This window comes from Lissotriton vulgaris, chromosome 3_1 (genome assembly GCF_964263255.1).
Source record: "Lissotriton vulgaris chromosome 3_1, aLisVul1.2, whole genome shotgun sequence".
Classification (NCBI taxonomy): domain Eukaryota; kingdom Metazoa; phylum Chordata; class Amphibia; order Caudata; family Salamandridae; genus Lissotriton; species Lissotriton vulgaris.
The window spans coordinates 1,074,517,489-1,074,541,510 of NC_141689.1; the positions used below are offsets into that span (position 1 = coordinate 1,074,517,489).

Here is a 24,022-nt window from a genome sequence, read left to right on the forward strand (position 1 = left end):
CTTAAGAAATGTATTGAGTTTATCATGCATGACATAAGTCATAAGCAAAATGGACTTTTGTATGCGATCTGCATAATTCTTCTGAAAACAAAACTAAATTACAGGTGGTCCAGGGCAGAGTGGTCAAAAGAATCCTGTGTGTAAGGAAGCCAGCCTTTCCCAAAACCTACTCCGCTTGTCATCCACTGACTCCTCAGAACTGAGAATTGCGTTTGTTACTCTAGTTGCTCAAGACTTAGTGGTCATCAGGCTCCATCTACTGCTGCAGATGAATCACTTACTATATCAAGAAGTGACCACTTACACCCTTTAATGCATGTAACATCATAACTAGCAACTACAAACAACCTTCAGAAAATATTCCTCAAAGAAAGGCTCCACATGAATGAAACTTGTTCACCCTTGACCTTGGAACAAAAATCAACTGTTAGCTTGCAGTGCCATGTAGTCAAACTTTCTGCCAAGTACTTCTTACATTTTTAGGAATGTACCGATTATATGCAAAAGATACCATATTTGTTGCTACTATCTGGAAGCACTTGTAGCTAAATTTCTGAATAATGCCTGAATCCTAGGGCAGTGTGTATCCACTACAGCTCATCAAATAAAATGAATAGTAACAATTTTAATAGTGTTTTGGGAATAAACAAAAAAGATGATGCATTAATCTAGGGATTTATTTTTCTTTCCAACTTTTCTGCAAACGTTTTATAGAGCCATTACTGATGTTTTTCTATTTTTCAGGGTAATTTTGGCAGTGTTGAAATGTGCAGGTATGACCCTCAGCAAGACAACACTGGTGAAGTTGTGGCTGTGAAGAAGCTGCAGCACAGCACAGAAGAATACCTGCGAGACTTTGAAAGAGAAATTGAGATCCTTAAATCGTTACAGCATGAGAACATTGTAAAATACAAGGGAGTGTGCTACAGTGCAGGTATGGCGATCTGTACAACTGATTCATGTATTTAAAATATAAACAAAAATGCGCATGATTTTATATAAATCGGCTTGATCCTTTCAGATTGTACTTCCTTTATGGGGGTCTTTGTGAGAAAGACACACTACAAATATTTACTGTCTCATCTTAGGCAACCCTGTAATCCTTATTATTTTCTTTTTTTAAAGAATCTGATAGAGACATCTAGCCTCAGATTCCTAAACCTAGAATTATCCCCAGGCATCAGACTGGATCTGGATTTTTTTTTTTGCAGCACCTTTGCGCGCCGGGGGACAGCGCAACGCGACCCCGCCCTGACGTCGTCCATGAATGTGACATCAGCGAGGTCTTATAAGTCCCTCCCGGCGCGCTGACGTTAGTTTCCTTCTTTTCTGCGTGCAACGCGGATCCGGAGTAAGCTGTTCCTCTGCCCTGTTTTCAGGTCCCTTTTGACCCTTTGCTTCTGGAACAGTGTGCAATGCCTTCGGGCTTTAAGACGTGTGCCTCCTGTTCGCAGCAAAGACCCACACATTATCTGCATCTGATTCCTGGGCGAACACCACGACTTGACGGATTGCAACACCTGCCAACAAATCTTGCTGAAGTCCCGGCGGGAGCGCCGAATGAAGCTACTGTTGGCTCGCCTGTACCAGTCGGAGTCGTCACGGCCCCCGGCCTCCTCTGTGGCGGCAGGTCCTGGTAGCAGAGGTTTCCGTTTGCGACGTTGATCGCCGTCTTGTTCCCGTATGTGTTTCTCGCCCATCCCTGGTAAGTCCTGGCGCCTGTTGCCAAGATCATTGACCTCACTTCCTCCTGTTGTAGGGGGCACTAGGTCCTGGACTTCTCTGGACATGCGCGCCGAGGGTCTGCCCTCACCTATCTGCCATTTCCTTGCACGGATGGACTCGGACTCAGATGGCGGCTTATGCTGCGGCCCTGCAGGCCTGACTTGGGTCCTCTCCTCTCCCTGGGGTGTCCTCAGACCCCCCGCTGCGTGCGGGGTTTCCGGTGCACTCGCCCCCGGCGCAGACTGAGCACCTTGCCTCAGGTGATGGAGGTATGGCGTCATCAGGGCGTGGCCTGCTGTGTCCCCCCTCTTCGACCCATAGCACCCCTAACGTGTCACATAGTCCAGTGGGGCTCCATGTGTCGTTGCAGGTGGTCGCTGATACTCGCACCTCGTCTATGAGTCCACCTCAGCCCTCCGGACAGGCGGCTGCCTTTTCAGCGGCTGAGCCGGTGCCATAGACTTGCCTCCCCGGCTCCGTTCCTTACTTCGGAACCGGAGCCTGTTGTGGTTGGGGCCGAGTCAGTGCCAGACGAGGCAGAGTCGGTGCCAGCCGAGGACGCCCCGGCGCCACCTCAACACAAGGTCGTCGACTCCTCTCTGGGAGGTCGCCGCCAGATCATCAAATCCTCTCCGGAGAAAGTTCGGCGTCACCCCGACGTCCGTCGACGCAGGATCCGTCCTTGCCTCTCCCCCTCTTTGGAGTTTGTGGCTCCGGTGGATTCTCCACCTCCTCAAGAGCTCCTTCAGGACCCTCATTCGTCCATGGGGCTTCCTCCCTTTGGACATTGGTCTGCTCCTTCTTTATTAGGACAATTATTAGGACAATCCACTTGGAGTGGGCGGCTCAGCTTACAGCCCTCACCCACGGATGAGTTACTGTTCCCTCCATGGCCCCTGACATTCTGCATATGCAGCCCCCTTCAGTTCCCCTGCCCGTTGACCCTCTGTTGGATGTTCTCTACCACGGTTCGGGGAATGTAGAGTCGCTTCTGCCTTTCAAAGCCTCCCTTTATGATGCCCTTCTGGGGACCTGGGCTCGGCCGGCGTCGGGTGATCCGCTGGCTCGTTCCGTCATGCACCGCTACCGCTCGGCCCCGAACGATCCGGTTTGCTTGCTTGTTCATCCTGAGGTTCAGGGGCTCGTTCGGCAAGCTGCCTTTCCTTTTTTGCCTCCGCTGTGGCTTCCTCCCTCCCAGGAGTCTAGATGGCTGGAGTCGTAATATTTTCGCCTCCAGTAGCGTGGCTCTTCGCTCCCTCAATACAGTGTGTTTGTTGGCTCGGGCTACTTCTGCCCTTTGGACTCTACCCAGTCTCTTCTCTCATCAACCACTGAGGGTGCTCGTGCTGACCTCCTCCATCATATCCGTGACGGACATGACCTGGCAGAATTTGCTATCCGGCCAGCCCTGGATTCCTCAGACTCCTTAGGCTGGGCTATGGCCGGTTCAGTTGCCCTACGCTGCCATGCTCGGTTGCAGGATGGAGTCTTCCCGGAGAATATTCAGGAGTTCCTTGTTGACCTGCCTTTCCTTTTGTTTAATATCCACGCCGAGCCAGCGGTTCAACGCCTCCTTGGGGGCTTTCGTTCCCCCCCATAGGCTTGTACTTGGCAGGTCTCGGGTCATCCTTCCCTAGGGTGGTAACCCCTCCTTCCTTTTGCAACTTTCATTCAGCGTCCACAAGTTGGGCTGTGCGTTATTGGGCTCACAGCCGGCTGTGGCGGTGTTCCACAGAGTGTTTGTGTCTGGTACTGTCTCCCACAGGCCGCAGGTTCCGCCCTGATTGCGGCCTGTGTGTGTCTCATACTCCTTCTAGAGGTTTTTTACTTGTTACTAAATGTTCTTCATCCATTGTCCCTTGAGACGTTGGCGGGTTCCTGCTATAGCGCCCTAAACTGCGTTGGTCTTGTGGCTCGCCCGTTCTATATATACCTGCATTATGATTACCACTGGGTATCCCTTTTATACGCCTTTCTTTGCTTCTGCAAGGTCTGGTCCTATATACCCGTTAGTTGAGGATCAGTTTTTCTTTTTCTCATTTTATGTGACCTTTGGTGCCTTGGGCAACAAGGGTTCCCATGTTACCGCTTCCTGGGGTGAGCCTCCTCTTCTGGCTGCTCTTCTTCTTGGGAGGTCTTGTCTGTCCCGTTCATGTGCTAAACAGACCCTCTCTTCTGTGGGGGTGCTTTTCTCCTCCCAGTCGGAGGTGGTGGTTCTGGAGATCTGAGATTATTCTCCACAGCTCTGCGTGCACTGATTTATGGTCCCTAGCGGTACCTTTGGTGCCTTGGAGGACACACCCTTCGGATGTGTCTTTTTTTTCTTCAGGTGTCACCCTTCTCTGTGTCTGGTGTGCCTACGGGACAGTTCATATTCTGGGTTCGGCCCGGGTGCTCGCCCTGCAATTCTGTCTCCCTTTGGGTGTGTCCCCTTGTCCTTTACTTTGCCTTGTTGGGCAGTCCCCTAATCGTATTAGTCACTCCATTTGCTTTGTCTCCGAAGCTGTCTGCTACGTGCATGTTTCTGGTTGTGGTCCGCCTCAGAGTGCTTCAGCTTGTTGATGTCCGCGCCGGTCACTTTCTTGTGACTGAGTATTGCACTTGGCGTGTCTTGTGTTTCACGCTTGCGCTTCTGGGACATTGCTCAGTCCCTGCCTCTTGTCCTCCGCTTCCTGGCTGCTGCCTATCTGGCCTCCCTTGCGTAGGCCCGTGGGGTAGACTCTGGTTATGTCACTCAATGTTGTCCTTTGGGGAGGAGCTACGTCAGCAAGCAAGATGGCTGCTTAGGCTCCCGGCTCCGTCGACCTTCGTAACCCGCCGCGATATCCTGCATGATATCCTGATTTAACGCCTAGCCTCTGTGTGCATGAACTGTCCCGCACTCCGATGGTGAATCCGGAAACCTTTATCGGCTTGTTTGACGGAGTTACATCGAGTTTAAGTTTGCGCCTTGCTCCAGCGGTGAAGCCGGGGCCTGGAGTACTTTCACAGCCGGGCTGTAGTGCAACAACATCGGCCAGGAGACTCGGGCTGGGCCCGGTCGACCGGAGTGGATGCTTTGTTTCAGCCCGAATTTGGTTGCGATCGTTGTCATTGCTCAGCATCGATGGAAGATTGAGTCTGCGTGCTGCTTGCTGCGGGTGGGGGCCCCCGTCCTGCGGACCCGGTTTGCTCCCTCCGGGGCTCGGTGGTTCGGGGTTACCGGCCTGCGGCCTTAACTGGGTGGACCGTGGTTGCGAACAAAGACTGGTCGCCCTTCGCACCTGCACGTTCAAGATCCTGTCTGTCCCCCCCACCCCCCGAGGATGCCGGGCTCTCCCGGGGAGGTGATAGAGATTGCTATCGAGCACGAGAATATGGACCGAACGTCGCATGAGCCATCGCTGAGGTCAATACTGGCAGAACTTTGGGCATTCCGCTCACATGTTGATACTTTGATGAGCACATTTTGAACTCTCCTATCTGAAATGCTCCTGGTGGAACCGGGCCCGGCCTTATTGTTGAAACGGGATTCTGCAGCCATTCCAAACGTGGCCATTTTGTCTCCGTGCGAGAACCCCGTGAGGAAACGAGTACTGGAACTATCAGATGGTGTCCTGGTCGCCGGTGTTCCCGAGATGTCATGATATTGCTGAACATTCCACCACTACCGGCTTTGGAGATATCGTCAGGCGTTTCCCTCCCGGAGACTTTTGTTTGTGACTTTCCATCTAATTTGTGGTCATCTTCTCCCTTCCTGGTGGCGCTACGACTCCTGTTCAAGACACGTTGGGACTGTTCATCTCTGCAGGAGAGTTCGTCTGCATCTACAGTTCCTGAGGACTCACTGCCTGCTGGTAGCCATGGGCTGATTTCTGCAGACTCTTTTCTCCTATATTGCCTCTTTGTGTGCCTTTGGGTCTCGCTGCAGGGGGTTTGTGTTTTTGTTCGGAAGGGCCAAGGTTAAGATCAGCTGGATCGGGATGGGTTGGCATGGCTTTTACAAGTGTTGGACCTGCAACTGTTTGCTCTAAGAGGCTGGGCGGTGTCTCACGGTACCCTCTAACTACTCTACACTGCTGTCATAAGGTTGTCTGTTAGTGATAGGGGGTGGCAGTTTCAGGCGTGGGGTCTAAAGGGGCTGGGAGCCCACATTCATATGCCCTCCTCCGTTCTCTTTTCCCTCCTTTGGGGTTTTAGTTATTAGGGGCGACAGGCACGCTGCTGGTGGGGTTAGGCTCTAGCCATTGCAGGGGTGCAGGGAGGGGGGTTGGAGGGGGGATGGGGACGGTTATTTTGCCTTTTTTATTTTCTATGGCCTTTCTCTCTTTTTCTCTCTTTTCTCGTAGGGTCAGTATAGCTACGAACCATTCGGATTCTTATCGTATGCTTGTATTTCGTGCTTTTGCTTTTATGACATCCTGATTTATGGGCGGGCAGGCCTCGAGTATTGGCGCAACATGGAAATGTATATTGTGTGTTCTTTTGTACCGACCTATATGCTCTGGCGACAAATCTCCATTATAGTGGTCATTATATGTATATCCTGTTTTTTACCCTGCCCCCCGCATTCTCCTGTTCGACTGTACGGCACCTGATCCTCTCTTATATAATATAAAATGAAACCTCTATCTTGTCCTGCAATCCAGTTATGCATTCCAATACAAGTTTTATTCTGAATCGCTGCCGGACCTTTGGGTTGTCGGCTGATGAGCTGTGTCGTAATGTGATATCGATGATTTAATTTGACTAGCGGCCGGCCCCCGCGGTTGTAGGCCCATGCTTGTATTTCTACTGAATGCTAAAATAAAGGTTTTCCAAAAAAAAAAAAAATGTTGTCCTCTGGGTGTTGGTTGGTGACACCTTAGCACCCATTGGGCTCTGGGAGTAGTTCTTCTTCCTTCCCTCATTTTGAACTCTCTCTTCCGTTGTGGGATTGTGGCTTAGTGCCGTTATTCCATCCTATATTCACATGGGTGAGGTCTTGTGCCCTTCTTGTCGTCTTGTGGTACCTTTGCCTCCCATTGTCCTTTGCTCTTCCAAGCTGCTTGGTCTGCTGATTGGCTGCGCGCCACAGCTTTACCCGTAGTCCGTCACCCTGTTGCCAGCTCAGTGCTCTCGGGCACTTTCTGTTGTTCTGTCGCAGACTCACCTCCACCTTGGGGTATGGCTGTGGTATCTATTCTAAGTTAAGGAATCTGCATCTAAATGTCTCTATCAGATGTACGAGTTACTTACCTTCGGTAACGATGTATCTGGTGGAGAAGTTGTCTAGCCGCAGATTCCTTAACTCCCACCCATCCACCCCCTTCTGCAAGGAGCTTTCCAGGCGGGGTTGTCCATCTTGCCTCCTTTCAGTTGGCACTGATCTTCATCCAGCGTGCTCAAGTTGGAGTGACCCTCTCAGACTTTGCCTTCTGCTGCTGCCTCCCTCTGGGTGGCTTCTCTTCCTGTAGAGCGGTGCTTTTCACTTTTGCCTTCAACAGGAGATTCATTTTTCCCTTTCTCTGCATTCCTCCACTCTGGTCCTTCCAGTGTGGGGGCTTCTCCTGTTCTTTTCCCTCCCTCCCTCCGGCCTCCTCCATCGGTTTAAGGTTTCTTGTCTCCTCTGCAGTCGCATCTTTTGGGATCTATTGGGCTGTGCCTCGGCCCTTTGATCTTTACAGGGGAATTCCCCATTCCTTGTAATGTTACCTCACAGTGGATTGTTGTTCTTCCTGTGCTCCGCCCTTGTTGGCTGGCACAGATCTGCGTTGTAATGGCAGCCTTCCTGTGTCTATCAGGACATTCTTCCCTTGTTACTCAGCCTCTGGGGAGGGTCTACGCTTCGCTTTGCGGGGTTCTATTTCAGAGCGGTGCTCTGCCTTACTTCTTGGTTTTTTGGTATACAGTGTCGGACACTGTCCTATATGATGTTATGCACCATCCGATTTCTTTGTTTTGCGGATTTTTCCTCCTTCGCACACTGTTCCCATACTTTTACAGTTTTGTTGGTGACTACGCGTTGTGTCGTGAAAAATGTTTCTCCTAATAAAGCTGACATCATCGCTCCTGGAGGGACTTAAATTACCTCACTGACGTCACATTCGTGGACGACGTCAGGGCGGGGTCGTGTGGCGCCGACCCCCAGCGCGCAGAGGTGCTGCTGCAAAAAAATTCCGATTCAGTCTGACGCCTGGGGATAATTCTAAATTAAGGAATCTGCGGCTAGACAACGTCTCTACCAGATACATCATTACCAAAGGTAAGTAACTCGTACTTTAATGCTTCTTTGGTAATTGATTCGGTTCTGCTATGTTTGACCAACTGTGCCAGTGTACGGTCAAGCTCACTCATGTTTTCCAGCCTAGAAAGAAAGGCCTTGGAAGGCCTTGCTCCATATTTCATTGTATATTATTTAATCATTATATCTAGGCTGTTCGGAATTCGGTTTAAACCGAATGTACTCGATAATACCCTCCCGGATGAAAATCAGCTGACCTGGTTTAAACCGAGTGTCACTGATTTTCGCAGTATTTTCGTAGTTGTTGCGGCACTTGGCCACTTGATGGAGCCAAAGCATCACAAACATTCATTGGCCTGCCTGTGGTTGCCTGGCGCGGAGGTGTCTGGAGAAAACAATGCTTCTGCACACAGGGAGCCGAGGTGTGAATGGCCCAGAGCATGACGTTAATGGCAGTGGCTGGGTCATGGGTCCACAAGTAACCATTTCTTTTCCCAGCAATCGAGTTTGTTATGGCTGTGCACAAGGCTCGGATAATATTTATTCACCTCGGTCCTGCTGAGCTGGCAGTGCGTGGGCACAGTGCGGTCTTCAGTAACCCTTCTAGTTTTTCTATCCCCCTCGAGTCTGTCTGGGCGCTCGGCACAGTCAGAGTAGCTCCCTTGCTATCTTCTGACTTCTTCGTTTTCCCGTCCAGGTCTGCGGAGAGCAGGGACTGGTGCCGGTCTGTGGGCAGAGCTCTATCCTCTCGGAGGCAGGACGGGGGTCTGTCAAAGAATGGGGTTGATTCTGCTGCCTGGTTTATTGCAGACCTAGATGGGGCTTTGCTGGAGCATTACTGTGTGCGCTCGGGCGGGCGGCTCTGTGCAAACCCGCTCCGCCAGCACAAGGAGGATAACTGTAGCAATCTGTATATTTTGCTTCTGTGCTCACCATTGCATGTGTAAGTGTGTGTGTGGTATGTAATGCAGAGGAGTGAGGTGTGCACAGGGGACTGAGATATTTACAAACGAGTGAAGTGTTAGCAGGGTTGAGATGTGTGAGTGAGTTTGAGGAAGAAGGAGAATGGGGTGTTTGCTGGGGAGTGAGGTGTGTGAAGGGGAGTGAGGTGTGTGAAAAGGGGTGAGATGCGTTGAGTGTGAAGCGGAATAAGCGATATCTAACGCAGTGCTTTGTGTACAGAGGCGCCGTGTTAAGCGTGAGTTGTGTGCCTGGGATTAAAGTGACTACTGTGAAATTACTGTGTGTAAGGGAATGAGGTTTTTGCAGGAGAGCGTGGTGTGTGCAAGGTAGTCAGGTCTGTGCAGGAGAGGAGCCAAGAGTGTGTATGAGGGGGCGGAGTGAGGTATGCAGTCGTTATGTGTGTGCAGGCGAGTTATGTGTGTACAGGTGCCTTATAGGTGCATGAGAGTTGTGTGCGCGCAGTGGAGTCAGGTGTTTTTGAAAATACGAGCCCTCATTCAGTGCGGGCAGAGTGTGACAAAGGAGCTACAGAAACAGCAACTTCTCTTTTCGCAGCCAGGAGCAGGGGCGTGAAGAGAGAGCAAACGTGTCAATGGTGTCAGAAGCAAAGCTGCGCGTCCTTTAAAGGGGTCTTGTCACAGCCGCCGAGTGTCTGGAACTCTCCCCAGCTCCGTTGCTGTTTACTCACCATGGTAATTGAGGGTCATACACCTGGTTTAAAATGTCCAGGCGACACTAGCACACTTATTTTAATCTATTCAAATTTTTTACCAGAATGAAAGCCGATACGTGCAGAGCCCAGCTATAGTCTTCCTTTACAGTTCCTTCCCTTTGTTTAATGCAACATCGTTTTTTAACTGAAGGACAACAAAAGGAGAAAACAATAACATATTTCCACCTGAATCATTTTGAAGCCAGATAAAAGTCCCCCCAAGGACGGCAGGGGGCACACCGCTTATTATCACAGCAAGGAGTATCCCCAGAGGTCAAACATGCAGGCCCACCCTCCCAAAAATTGCTGAGTTCATTTTTAGGGAAATGAATGCAGTCCTTCAAACACAGGCCAGTGTTACCGGCGCCAGACAGTGGGAAGTGTTGATAAAGACAGTACTGGGATTGTCTGAAGGGCAGCCATTCTAGTGAATCAGCACTTAGAGGCAGTAACTGCACTAACAGTTGGGCGCATCTCCCCAGCTGCACTTGTCCGTAGCGTAGGGTTGCACTGGAATACCTGAGATTGTAGGACAGAAGGAGGGGGTCACATTAACTAAAATTAGGGCAGCAATCACATTATCTCTGGTTGTTGGTGCGTGTGATATGAAAGCAGAACAATCTGCACAGTGGTGCCTATAACATCTGACTGCAGTGCACTGGCTGTTCATGTGACATATCAGAGTGCAGTGCGCAATGGCACCTATAACACGTCTAACTGCAGTGCACTGGTGGCACATGTAAGATCTCAAAGTGCAGTACATTGGTACTGAGTATGGCGGTATGCTACAAAACATTGTTTTTAAAGTGTTGAGCTGGTACATGGAACTTCCTTTCCAGCGGCGCTACGTGACTCGCTAAGTAATAGGCATTCTGTGCAAAGTTCTATCAAAAAAGACACACAACAAAGTTCTTTGTTTTATTACAGTCAGAAGAGTTCTTTGTTTTATTAAGGTGGGAAGAGCATATCTTTACTAAGTGCAATAATGTTTAGCTGTTTACATCATGTATTATGTAATTTTATAAATATTTATAGGCTTCTCTGTACAATAGAAGGCAGCCATCAACAGCACACCACGTCATTAAACTCCACTACATACCAACCACAACCCAAAACACCATTCCACATATTTGCACTCAAACACAGAATCCCACTCCACATAATTACAATACGTTCAATTCCAGATAATTAGTATCCACATAATTCCAATCCAAAAATCAACTACACACCAGACAGTTCCACTCCACACAATTACACAACTAACTCATCCAATCCAACCCACATATTTCCACAGCACACCACATACATACACTCCATAAAATAATGCCTTTTATTTTTGTTTTTAAAACATAAATAAAAGGCTTTGTCATTTACAATGCCAATAGCTTAAACTCACATAAATGCAAGACCTATTGCATTGCAAATGCTTGTTAAATCTGAGCTGCAGAATCAAAGGACAATGGAAAGTATTTCATGACTTTATTGAGCTTCTGAAATGTAGAGCAGTATACAATTTCTGAGGAAAAATTGAAAAAGCAATCATAAAAGCAAAGCGTTCCATAAACACCGGCAAAACACCGTTTCAGTTGTTTTTTATGGCGCAAAAATGAGTAAACACTGAAAAGCACTGTTTCTGGAGGTATGGAAATCACTGGAAAACACTGAAAAAACACCACCAGAATTTACCAAAAATAGAAACTGAAAACAGGAAAGCCTAATTATATCATATGAATTTAGTACAGCCTGCATTTATGTTATTAGTGCTCAGTCTGTCCCTGAAAATATTGTAGACCTTAGCTTTCCTGGAAGGGCCACAAGGATCAACATGCACATATGTTGAAGTACTTTCTATCACGTATTGATCTCCCTGTACTCTTTGGAATTAAACATTCAAGAATCTATATGCAGCAACTCAGCCATGTGCACAACCACTTTGTCAATCTACTCTATTAATGCTGGCACAAAGGAAATTATTTTTACCTTAAAACATTATTTCCTTCATCCTTGTCTCAAATATGCTGCTCTTTCTGATCCTTGTCTTAAATGTATAGAACTTTCTCCCTCACTAGACTTGTAATTGGTCTTCTCATCCAATCTGTGGGACGGTACAAAAGCACACATTTTCTAAAATCCTCTCACTTTTGCGTACACAGGTTCCCACATTGGTCTATGTTGAAAAACAAGAGGCCACTTGTTCTGCTCATTCACTCACATTTTCAAATATACTTCGACCCAAAACATTCACAAATGTCTTCTAAATAAACAAACCAGACAGTTTACTTTAAAAATAAAAGGATGTGAAAATTCTCTTCAAAAGTTGTCTTTCTTCTCTATAAGTAGTCTACTCTTCAGTCTTCCAAAGGGAATTTGTTTGTTGTCTAATGTCTTTTTAAGGCTATGCTTTATTTAGCTGCAAGAACAATTGCACTTGCAGTGCTTCTCATAAAGCACTGTGCTACGTTCAGTCAGTATGCCTATTCATATTTAAAAGGTATTTCCTTTGTTTTTATAAAAAGTTATTTTGTAGTTGCAAATGTATAAATGTTTTATTTTGTATGCACTGTTAGGTCGCAGAAATCTTAAATTAATTATGGAATACCTACCATATGGGAGTTTACGAGATTATCTGCAAAAACACAAAGAGAGACTTGACTTCAAAAAGCTTCTACAATATGCCTCCCAGATTTGCAAGGTAATATAAATATTGTCTTTTTGTCAGTTATGTGCTTACGATTTGTGTTTTAGGGAGCGCTTACATGCATTTGTGTCCAAGTCAAGTATGAAAGGTGTACTGTACGAGTCCCCTTGAGCACCTTCAAATCTCTAAAAAACAGGTCTTTCTGAGCTAGATTTTGATATGTCTCAGTTGTCAGCAGTACTAACACAACCACAAATCCAAGAACTCATTTGACACCAAATTCATGACACTTTAACAGTTCTTTGGTGGCCGGTTTTTGTCCTTGAGTGTCTATGTTATAAGAACCATGATGTGGAGAGAGGCAGAATGTCCCTGAGCGGCAAAAGAAAACCAAGAAGTAGTCCTCTTCTGTTCTACTGGCCACAGCTAGTTCTGAGGGTATTCTGTCCATCCACATTATACCATTAACTTTCCTTAAGACCTTGGTCGACCTTACCTTGAATTGTTAACTGGTTACTAGCAGGTTTTCATGATAAGTAAGGGAGAGCCTTCTTGCTCTTTTGCCCAGATTAGGTCCCTCCATGTGGTTTGGAAGTTCCTCTATGGAGCACCAGTAGAGTTTCCCATCATCCTGTTTCTGCGCCCTCAGACTCACCCTTGTGGCCCTCAGGAGTCCTTACTACACTTCTTATATCCCTCTAACAGACCTATGCAAAGGCCAACATACCTTCAGTCAGAGGCCTGGCTCCACAGACTTTGCCTGGTTTGTTCAACAAGGACATCAGCCTAGAATTTTTTTAGAATAAAAAGTAAGTCATTCTATTGTGTGGTGGAGGCAAAGGCAAAACATTTGAATTTAGGTTGAATGACGGTGTGAATGAGTGATAGGGAAAAGCAGTCTTCCCCAGAGTCCCCTGTCCTTGATCCTGTCCTCCCCTTCAGAGCTTCCAAGAGTTTGTGTATTTCCTCGCATGCATCTGTACTTAAATTGGTTACTCTGGTTTGCTAGAGGCCTCAGTGTACAGCATTATGAAACAAAAATATTCTCAAAAATACAAAGTAAGTTGTGTCTTTATCTTAATCTTTTGTAATGCTGGCTACCTTACACAGTGCAAATTCCATGGCTCATCAACCTCTGAGCCTGTCAACAGAATACCTTTTCCTGCCGGTTCCTCACCTTTTCAATAACTCTGTTGCAGAAGCACACATAAGGCAGGCAGATGTAACCATTTCGATTTCCTTCCAAGTCTGATTTATATGAGGTGGGGCGGCCTTGCAGCTCTAATAACTGCATATAGCACTGCAGCTTTCAGTTCTCTTTTTTGTTTGCATAACTTATGTGAACTTACATCTCTGAAAATAATATGTCTGTCTCGCGCAAACTATCAGTGATGCCATTCAGAATATTAGTTTTATAGGCTGTAAGCCTGGAAAGACGCACACACTCTAAATAATTAGTGTTCTCTTGTTGGCATACAGTCAGGCCTGGTTTCAATGTAACGTGTATATGTGATGGGGAAAAAAACTGCCACACAATCTACCCCGTTTGCTAGTGGCAGCACTCACAGTACGTCCAACAGACAAACCAATTACTTAATGTTCCCACTCCTTGGTGCCTCGCTGCTCAAGATGAGCCTGCCATAGCTGATGTCAGACAACCTGGACACCACAGCTTTACTGTTGTTCAACTTGGGGTTTTCCAAAACTGCCCAAGATGCACCTAGATGCCTCTCAGCACCTCCTGTTCACAGAGGTGTACTGGACACAAAATCTCTCTGAGCCTTTCCTCCCCCTCAGGGGATCTGGGATATTCAGGATATGATTACTGATGTTTTGGGTGGAACTAGCGCTCTAGTTCTGATGGTTCTTCTCCTGCTTGAAATTTGCTGGTATCCTGTTTCTCACTAGTCATACATGCAGCCTGTGCTTACTCTACCAGAGCAAAAGCCTAAACTTCAGGGTCCACCTGGGGTATCACTTGGCATACTTTTGTTGCATTGCGCATGGGCTTTCCTTCATACATTCACAAAGCATTATTTTTTTCTTTTTTTTTGTCCTCATAACCACCATGTAGACAAAGTACTGGAAGGAATTAACGTAGAATAACTGTCTCAGTTTATAAAAAACTGGAAGGGATATGAGTCTAACGGAGGCCAACTATCCCTCAGCTTTCAACCGTATTCCAGAAAGGCACAGAGTCTATGATTTACCAAACTGTGGCAAAACCTTGGGGTAGTTTTTAACAGCCAGGTGGGGACCGGGCATGAACCGGTTAACAGCTGTTCCATTGGTACCAAATATAGAAGCACCATTGGAGATCAATCATTGGACCCGGGGGAAAAAAAAAACCCCGGATAAGTCAATGAAGCCACGAAAGTAGATACCAAAAGGCCCTTTTACTGTGATTACCAGGTCTGGTCAGATCAGTAACCGAAGTCTGCAAAACTGAATTTTTCCAATCTCCAAAAGTAGGAGGTAAAGGGTCTTTCCACTTTCTGCAGATCTCTCTTCTTGCAAGCAGGATGGCGTAAAAGACTAGACATCTGGCGGTATGTTGTACGCCTTCTAGGACTCCAAATACTATTAGAGGCAAATCTATGGTAACAGGACTTCCCAATGATTCTGTGAGAGAGTTGCTGATATCCTTCCAAAATGTAGTTAATACTGGGCATTCAAAAAACATGTGTGTATCTGAAGCTGCCATCAAACCACATTTAGTACAAGATACTGACTGGCCTCCTGCAAACTTAGATAGTCTAAGGGGGGAATAGTATGCCCTATGCTGACAAAAACATGATTTCTGCGAAGCCAGGATGGTTTGACAATGTTCCATAGAAGTTCGAACGAAGTCTTCCAAAGATTTTGTAAGTTCTGATCCACCAGCGCAGAGCCCCATAATGACTCTGGCAGAACAAAGTCTCCATCTGACTCCTCCAGAATGAAATTATACCATTTAAATATTTCTTTCCTTGCTGGACCGCTGCTTAATAGCTCAGAGATAAATGGACTATGCCCTCAGAGTTTAAACTTATTCTTATTGGCAGGAGATGCTTTATAGGCAACAGCCCAGCTATGGATCTGTATATATTTAAAGCGTGAAAAGTTAGGGCCAATCTTAGCTTGCAGATGTTTCCACGGAAGTAGATCTCCCTCATAGAAGAGGTCACCCCATACTTCCAGGCCGGCCTCTCTCAAAGGAGTTGCTAGAATGTCCTCAAGCCAGGCTGGATTTTCAGGCAAGTCCCACAGCGGAATTTTTAAACAGAGATAATTTACTTTTATGGATTTCATGACTTCTGCCCATGTTCTGGCCAGACCCTGTAGAGTCTTCAGTTTAATTTTCTTAAAGAACTTTGGGTTACCAAACTTAAAAAGAAAACCAGAATAATTAATTATTTCCCCATCCAACATGGCTGCATACATAAGACCCACACCTGAAGCTACGGGACCCTTCAACAGCATTCGTGAGTGAGATAATTGAAAGGCCCAAGCATAGATTTTTAAATCTGGAGCCGCCAAGCCACACTTATCACGACGCCGTCTTAGTTTTTTCCAGGCGATCCGTGGAAGATGATTGTTCCAAATAAAGGATGATATATTTGATTGAAACTTGGCTAAGGTTTTTGGATCAAAGTATAAAGGAATAGTGTTAAATAAAAAGGACATTTTTGGAAGAATAGACATTTTGATAAGATTAGCTCTACCTATTAATGAAAGAGGCAGGTGTGACCATGATACGAGAAGCTTACGGCAATCCTTAATAACTGCAGACAGATTAACTTGGACTATTTTATTAATATCTTTTACTATCATCAAGCCAAGATATCGCATTGAGCTGCCCGATTGAAATTCTGCTGGAATGTTCTCATCATTCCAGACAAGCATTTCAGTTTTGGCTGCGTTGATTTCATATCCCGACACTTGTCCAAAGGTATGAGCCAATTTCATGATAGCCGGGAGGCCGTATGGAGGTGTTATGTAAGGATAAGCTCATCATCGGCATATAATGCCACCTTCCTTGTCCAGCCTTGATAATAAAAGGGTTGGATAGAGGGCTCCTCTCTTAAATATTGCGCAAAAGGCTCAATATAGAAATCAAAAAGTAACGGGGAGAGCGGGCACCCCTGTCGGGTTCCCCATGTGATGTGAAAAGGGCTCGATAGATCACCATTGACGAGAAGAGATGCAGATGGACTACTATACAACAAGCCAATCGCCCTACGAAACCTTTCCCTAACACCGAACTTGGCCAAGGCCTCCGACAGGTACACCCAGTTAACCCTGTCGAAGGCCTTGGTTGCGTCCAACGTAAGGGCCGCCAATGGGAGATTTTTAGTAGTTGCGATATCTATGGCACCAATTAAATCATAAGTTAATTCATATAATTGTCTGCCCTTCAAAAACCCCTTTTGATCAGAATGAAGAACAGAAGGGGCGATATCAGCCAGTCTTAAGGATAGGACTGTGGTTAAGATTTTATAGTCCACGTTCAGAATGGAAATTGGCCTATACGACCCACTCATTTCCTTGGGTTTACCCGGTTTTAAAATAAGGGTAATAGAGGCGTTATCCCAAGATGAAGGAGGGGGCATTCCTTCTAAAAGTATTTGGTTAAACAGCTTGGTGAGGAAGGGAACGATCTCTGAGTCCAGGATTTTATATATCTCAGCTGGGAGCCCATGGGGTCCGGACGCCTTCCCCTTCTTGCCTCTCTTTATAGCAGATCTCACTTCGCCCTCTGAAATGGGTTTATCTAAGTTTTGGGATTGTTCAAGAGAGAAAGAGGGTATAGTAATATTATTCAACCAGCTCTTGACCGCCTCGGCCGATATTATTTTGTCTTCTTGATATATTTCTTGAAAGAATTCCCTAAATGCTTTCCTTATTTCATCATCAGAAGAAAGATTGATATTTCCGATTTTTATAGATGCAATGTTGTTCTGGACCTGATCTACTTTAGTCTTCCAAGCCAGTAGTTTACCGGCACCCTCACCATATTCGAAGTGCGCCAACTTACTGGCTTCCCATCTCTGTTGAACCCTAAGGCTTAGAATCGAAGCCAAACTGCCCTTAAGAATCTGTAGTTGATTATAAAAAGGATCTAAAATGGATCCTGAAGTTGTACTGTTGATATCTATCTCGTGTTGAACACGAGCCATATCTGATTTAATGGAGGAAAATCTCTCCGAGCCGTTCCTACCCCTCAGGGGATCTGGGATATTCAGGATATGATTACTGATGTTTTGAGGGGAACTAGCGCTCTAGTTCTGATGGTTCTTCTCCTGCTAGAAATTTGCTGGTATCCTGTTTCTCACTAGTCATACATGCAGCCCGTGCTTACTCTACCAGAGCAAAAGCCTAAACTTCAGAGTCCACCTGGCGTATCACTTGGCATACTTTTGTTGCATTGCGACATGGGCTTTCCTTCATACATTCACAAAGCATTATTGCTTGGACTTACAAGTGAGAAGGAATGGCCACTTTAGAGGTTATCGTTTGCAGGATTTCCAGGTTTAACAACTCCTCCAGACCCACCACTTAGGAGGAGGATACTGCTAGGGCAACTGTTCAGGGGGCTAAGAACCTGCAGGTAGAAGTAGCCATCAAAAGTAAAAGTTACTTACATTGGGAAACAGTCTTTTTGTTGGATACTCTGTCTACCTGCATATTCCTCAATGGCCCATTCCCCTCCCCGTTCTGAATTATGGTCATAGCTTTCTAAAAATGAGTAATGTTCCAATCTGATCGAGACCTCCAGCCGCAGTTTCCTTACCTTAGAATATCCTAGGCTTCAGGCTGGATCCAGAAGTCTTTTTCTCAAGCAATACCCTTGGGCACCGTTAGTTGACATCAGTTGGCTCCGCGTGGCATCATCCACGCCAGAAGGGATGTCCACAGGATGCTGACATCAGTAATTTTCCTTCTATGCCAGCTAGCGCAGATCCGTGACGAAAGATATCTTCTGCCACTTTTTGACTGGCTTTTCTCTAAATGTTATCAGAAAAAGTGTGGCGAGTAGGTTTTTTCCTCGATGTCAAAGAAGACTTCTGGATTCAAACTGTGCGGCGCTTACCATCACTCCATGTTGGTGACGGATCCACACTTAGTTTGTTTCTGATGCGTGGAGAGGGACCACAACTCGAAGTCGTGCTCCGACTGCCTGGCCATGGTTCCGAAGGCTTTAAGGGAGCGGTCCCTAAAGCGGCTTGCAACCCGACGTCTGACTTCACGCTGTTCTCCCCGGAGGTCTTGTTTCTGGTTGAGGGGCATGTCTGGGCACCGCTCCAAGTGTCCTAAGTACTCGTCCTCCCACTTGACGACGTTGAGTCCGTCAGGTAAGTGGCGTAAAAAGCACAAGAAGTCGAAGCGTGCTTCATCGTCTCCCCGTCCATTGGCCGATGAGATGGAGGAATCCCGGCGATCTAGGTTTTGTTCTGCAGAACCTGTCCCTGGGTCTGCTCTGTGCATTCCTGCCTTTCCAGGAGCCAGAGCGACCCTTGCCCAGTTTGAACAATTCTATGACGTCATGTGCTTCATATTAGGGTGACCTCACTCTCCCAGCGAGTCTTTTGGCCCCCTGAGGCTCCATCGGATTCCTCACTGGCGGCTGCAGCCCCAGCACCGTTACACCCAAGTGGATCCGGTGTCGGATGTGGACAGGCACCGGTTGTTCCCCTACGACCTTCCCCGATGCTGGCCACCGTTCTGAGACTTCTGGCGCCGCCGGCACCCCACTGATGCAGACAGCATCCTAAGGGTCCCAGGTCTATTCTTCAGCCTTATTTTGAGGGCCTAGGAATGGAGGAAGATTGGGAAGGGCCACTGGTTCATTTACAAGACCAGCCTGAGCATGAAATGGACTGGTATGAGGAATTGGGTGAGGCCAGTGGCCTGTATGCCTTCCCAGATTCTGGCTTGCTTTCTCCACCTACCGTGGCTACGGAAGAAGGAGCATGTAAAATCAAAAGAAGTGGAGGAGTTGTGATGAGACAGGGGTTGGGGAGGGCAACATCTAAATTGTTGTGAGAACCTCAACAGTATTGTTCCACCAAAGGCATGTCTTCCATTGCATACTTAGGCACGGATCATTACATCATTGGGTCTTTTACTCAACCAGGAGGGATTATTTCTTGAATCTGGGACAATATGGGATGCACCATGTGAGGAAAAAAAGTTTAAAAATACGTCCTACCTTTAGAAAAGACGTATTTTATTAAGAAAATCAAAGGTAGTGGTATGAATAAAAAAAGTGGGATGTGAAAAGAGAGGTGTATTAGGTGTCTCTCACATCTATCTCTGGAAGAACCAGGTTCAAGAGACAATCCCGCCTGGTGGAGGAAAAGACCCAATGGTGTACGATCAGTGGCTAAGTACGCCAACGGGAGACATGCCTTTGGCTGAACAACACTGATGAGAGTCTCACAATAATGTTTCTGTTTCCCTCCCCACCCCCTGTCTCAACACAACTCTTCTACTCCTTTTGATTTTACATGTTCATTTAAGGCAGCGGTCTTCAATCTGTGGGGCGCGACCCCCAGGGGGGTCGTGGAGTCCTGGGAAGGGGGTCGCTGATTCTGCAGAGTGCAGTTCCTGGCATTGGGCTGAGGGTGCTCACGGCGGCGGAGGCCTAATTCACACCGAGGTGTGAAAAACATCAATGCCTCATTAACAAGTAAAAGGTCTTTTAAAGACCTGTCAAGTTCTTGGGTGTGACTGTGTGTGTCCCCCTGGAGCTGTTACAGCTGGGCTCACATACACGAGCTGGGGGAGTGGCTGTAGTGTAGCCCTTTCAGTTCAATGGATGTTGCGCACCTGGAGCTGTGGGTCCCGTGACACGTCCCCCACCCCCAGCAGGAAGGCACAGAGATGCCCTCCCATGAGTGGGAAAGAAGAAGGAAGACGACGCAGAGAGATACTGATCCCCCCTCCCCCCCATAAGAGAGGCACAGAAAAGGTGGGTGGATGAATGATGGGTGGATGGATGGATGAAAGGCTGAAGGATGGATGGATGTGTGAAAAGGTGGGTGGATGAATGATGAGTGGATGGATGAATGAAAGGGTGGATGGATGAATGATGGATGTATGGATGGAAGGATGAAAGGGTGGATGGATGAAGGATGGATGTATGGAAGGGAGGATGAAAGGGTGGATGGATGAAGGATGGGTGTATGTATGGATGGGAGGATGAAAGGGTGGATGGATGAAGGATGGATGTATGTATGGATGGGTGGATGAAAGGGTGGATGGGTGGATAAAAGGCTGCATGGATGAATGATGCATGGATGGATGTGTGAAAAGGTGGGGGGGATGAATGATGGGTGGATGGATGAAAGGGTGGATGGATGTATGGATGAAAGGGTGGATGGATGTATGGATGGGAGGATGAAAGGGTGGATGGATGGATGAAGGATGGATGTATGGATTGGAGGATGAAAGGGTGGATGGATGAAGGATGGATGTATGGATTGGAGGATGAAAGGGTGGATGGATGAAGGATGGATGTATGGATGGGAGGATGAAAGGGTGGATGGATGAAGGATGGATGTATGGATTGGAGGATGAAAGGGTGGATGGATGAAGGATGGATGTATGGATGGGAGGATGAAAGGGTGGATGGATGTATGAATGGATAAAAAGTTGCATGGATGAATGATGGATGGATGGATGTGTGAAAAGGTGGGTGGATGAATGATGGGTGGATGGAAGGAAGGGTGGATGGGTAAAGGATGGATGGACGATGGATGTATGGATGGATGGATGTGTGAAAAGGTGGATGGATGAATGATGGATGTATGGATGGAAGGGTGAAAGGGTGAATGGATGAAGGATAGATTGGTGAAGGATAGATGTATGGATGGAAGAATGAAAGGGTGGACAGATGAAGGATGGATGGATGAAAGGGTGGATGGATGAATGATGGATGTGTGAAAAGGTGGGGGGATGAATGATGGGTAGATGGATGGATGAAAGGGTGGGTGGATGGATGAAAGAGTGGATAGGTAAAGGATGGATGTATGGATGGGAGGATGAAAGGGTGGGTGGATGAAAGATGGGAAGATGAAAGGGTGGATGGATGTATGAATGGATAAAAGGTTGCATGGATGAAGGATGGATGTGTGAGAAGGTGGGTGGATGAAGGATGGGTGGATGGAAGGAAGGGTGGATGGGTAAAGGATGGATGTATGGATGGAAGGAGGAAAGGGTGGATGGATGGAAGGATGAAAGGGTTGATGGATGGATGTGTGAAAGTGTGGGTGGATGAATGATGGAGGGATGTGATGAGGTCTAACAGGCGCATTTATGGTTGTCAAAAGTTGATGATGAGGAGTACCAGTTTCTAGAATTTTTTGACGGAAGGTGGTCCTTATGCCTAAAAAGGTTTTACAAGGGGGTCTCGGCATCAAAAAGTTTGAAGACCTCTGATTTAAGGGAAGTTGAGTGAAACTTGAACTTCTCCCTCCCTCTTTTGATTCTTGAGATATGGAGGAGGGAGTTTCATATGCTGTGGCGGTGAGAAGCACAGCTGAGGTCCTGGACCTTCAGCTCCTTTTGGTGGAAGTCAAGACAAACATCTTGACAGATGTCCAGCAACCGGATGTCTCCTTCTCAGAACCCCTCTTGCCTTTCAACAAAGCCTTGACTGATGTCCTTCTAGGAATCCGGTCCAAACTCAACACGGGGCCGCTGTGAATAGGACAGTTGCCCGCAGTCACCCCATTGCACTGGGCAAGCTGAAATTCTTCACCAACCACCATTCCCCCGAGAGTTTGGGGGTGCATGCCTCTACCTCACATGGTGCGTTTCCCTCCACACTTCTGGACAGGGAATCCAAGAGGCTGGATAGTTGGGACAGAAATATTTTTCTTCCGCTAGCCTTGCATTATGGTTGATAAACACTGCATGCCTGTTAGGCCATTAAGCCCACTTCTTGTGGGAAACAGTTGCATAGGTGCTGCGACAGGTCCCAGAGGAGGCCCAGGCCATCCTCTCCCAAGTGGTATCAGATGGGAGAGATGCGGCAAAGTTTACCATTCGTTGTGGGCTTGACACCACTGACTCACTGGGCAGAATAATGTCATCAACGGTGGCCGTTCGACGCCATGTCCGGCTCAGACCTTCTGGCTTTTCTGGGGATGTCCAGGCTTCCCTTATGGCCATGCCTTTTGATGGCACCCGTCCCTTTGGAGACCAGGCAGGCATGGCCCTGGAGCGCTTTAAGTACTCATGGACTACAGCCAAGTCCTTGGGCCCTTTCAGTGCCCACCCAGCTGCTTTTCGCCCCTTTCGTGGCTATGGAAGGGACTTTCAGTTTATCCAGCCATTTGCCTCCCACAAGACCGCACAAGTTCAGCAACCTCTGCGGGGCCGTGGGAGCGGCTCCTTTGACCCCATGGGTCAGACAGCCAGAGGTCCAGTCAGTCCAATCCTCCCACTGCAGCCTCTAAACCTTCCTAGTCCAGCCCTTCAAGATCATGGGCAGCTGGTTGGTGGCAGGATCAGCCATCACCTCTACCACTGGCAAAATATCACATCGGACAAGTGGGTTCTTCAGATAGTCTGCAGGGGCTACTTGCAACTACTGCAAAACTACCCCTCCCTCCATGCCTCAGATTTATGGCCGACTGATGGAGGACCACTTGAACTTACTTCAGGAGGAAGTCAGGACTCTCTTGACCAAAGGAGACATAGAGAGGGTTCCGGTGCCAGAAATAGGCTTTGGTTACTATTCCCACTACTTTCTGGTCCCGAAAAAGGACAAGGGCCTTTGTCCTATTCTAGATCTGTAAGCCATCAACTACTTCCTCAAGAAGGAGAAGTTCAAAATGCACACTCTGGCTCAGGTCTTGTCGGCCCTAGAGCCCAGAAATTGGATGGTAGCGTTGGACGTGCAGGATGCCTAGTTTTACATTCCCATCCTGCCTGCCCATCGGCACTACCTGCCATTCACAGTAGGCCATGAGCACTTTCAGTTCTCAGTGCTCCCCTTTGGCCTTACCAGCGCCCCTCGGGTGTTTACAAAGGTGATGGCAGTGGTCACAGCTCATCTGCGCAGATCAGGGGTGCCAGTCTTCCCCTAGCTCTACAACTGGTTGTTGAACGAGCTCACCCCAGACTGTCTTATCCCTCCTCCACACTACAGTGCATCTCCTGCTTTCAATGAGGTTCACTTTCAATGTGCTGAGGTCACACATACCGATGTTTTAGCCTCTATCCTGGATTTCAGAGAGAATAACTCTGAGGCTGCTGGGCCTCATAGCCTCCTGCATCCTGCTAGTGACACATGTAAGGTGGTGAACGCAAGCTCTGCAGTGGGACCAAAGTTCCAGTGGGTGCAGCATCAGAGGAATCTCTGACGTGGTCCAGATCTCGGAGCGAACTGCAGGGGATTTGCAGTGGTAGCTGACCAACCGCAAATGGGTCAGGGGCAGGTCCCTCTCCCTGCCTTAACCAGATCAAACAGTAGTGACAGATGCGTCACTCTAGATGGGACGGCCATCTTCAGGGGAATACGGAATTCGGACTCCACATCAATTTGCTGGAGCTTCGAGTGATTTGATTGCCATTGAAAACTTTTTTCCCTTCTATCAAGGGAAAGCTGGTTCCAATGTTCAAGGACAACACCACTGCCATGTGGCACTGCAACAAACTGGGTGGGGCGGGGTCCTGGACCCTTTAACATGAGGCCCTGCATCTCTAGATATGGCTTGGAACAGAAGGGCATATACCTGGTATTTCAACTCCTGGCAGGTTCTCTGAACACTAGGGCAGACAAACCCAGCCG

General features: G+C 47.5%; 1 protein-coding gene across 2 annotated transcripts in view; it reads left to right on the top strand.

Moving 5' to 3' along the window:
* Positions 1-24,022, top strand: part of JAK2 (Janus kinase 2) — a 1,290,985-nt gene that overhangs the window by 1,169,950 nt on the left and 97,013 nt on the right. For both annotated transcript variants that reach the window (XM_086961493.1, XM_086961492.1), the window contains 2 exons: positions 745-934; positions 12,170-12,294. In XM_086961493.1, the coding sequence (XP_086817619.1) occupies positions 745-934; positions 12,170-12,294 (315 nt within the window). The remainder of the gene's footprint in view (positions 1-744; positions 935-12,169; positions 12,295-24,022) is intronic.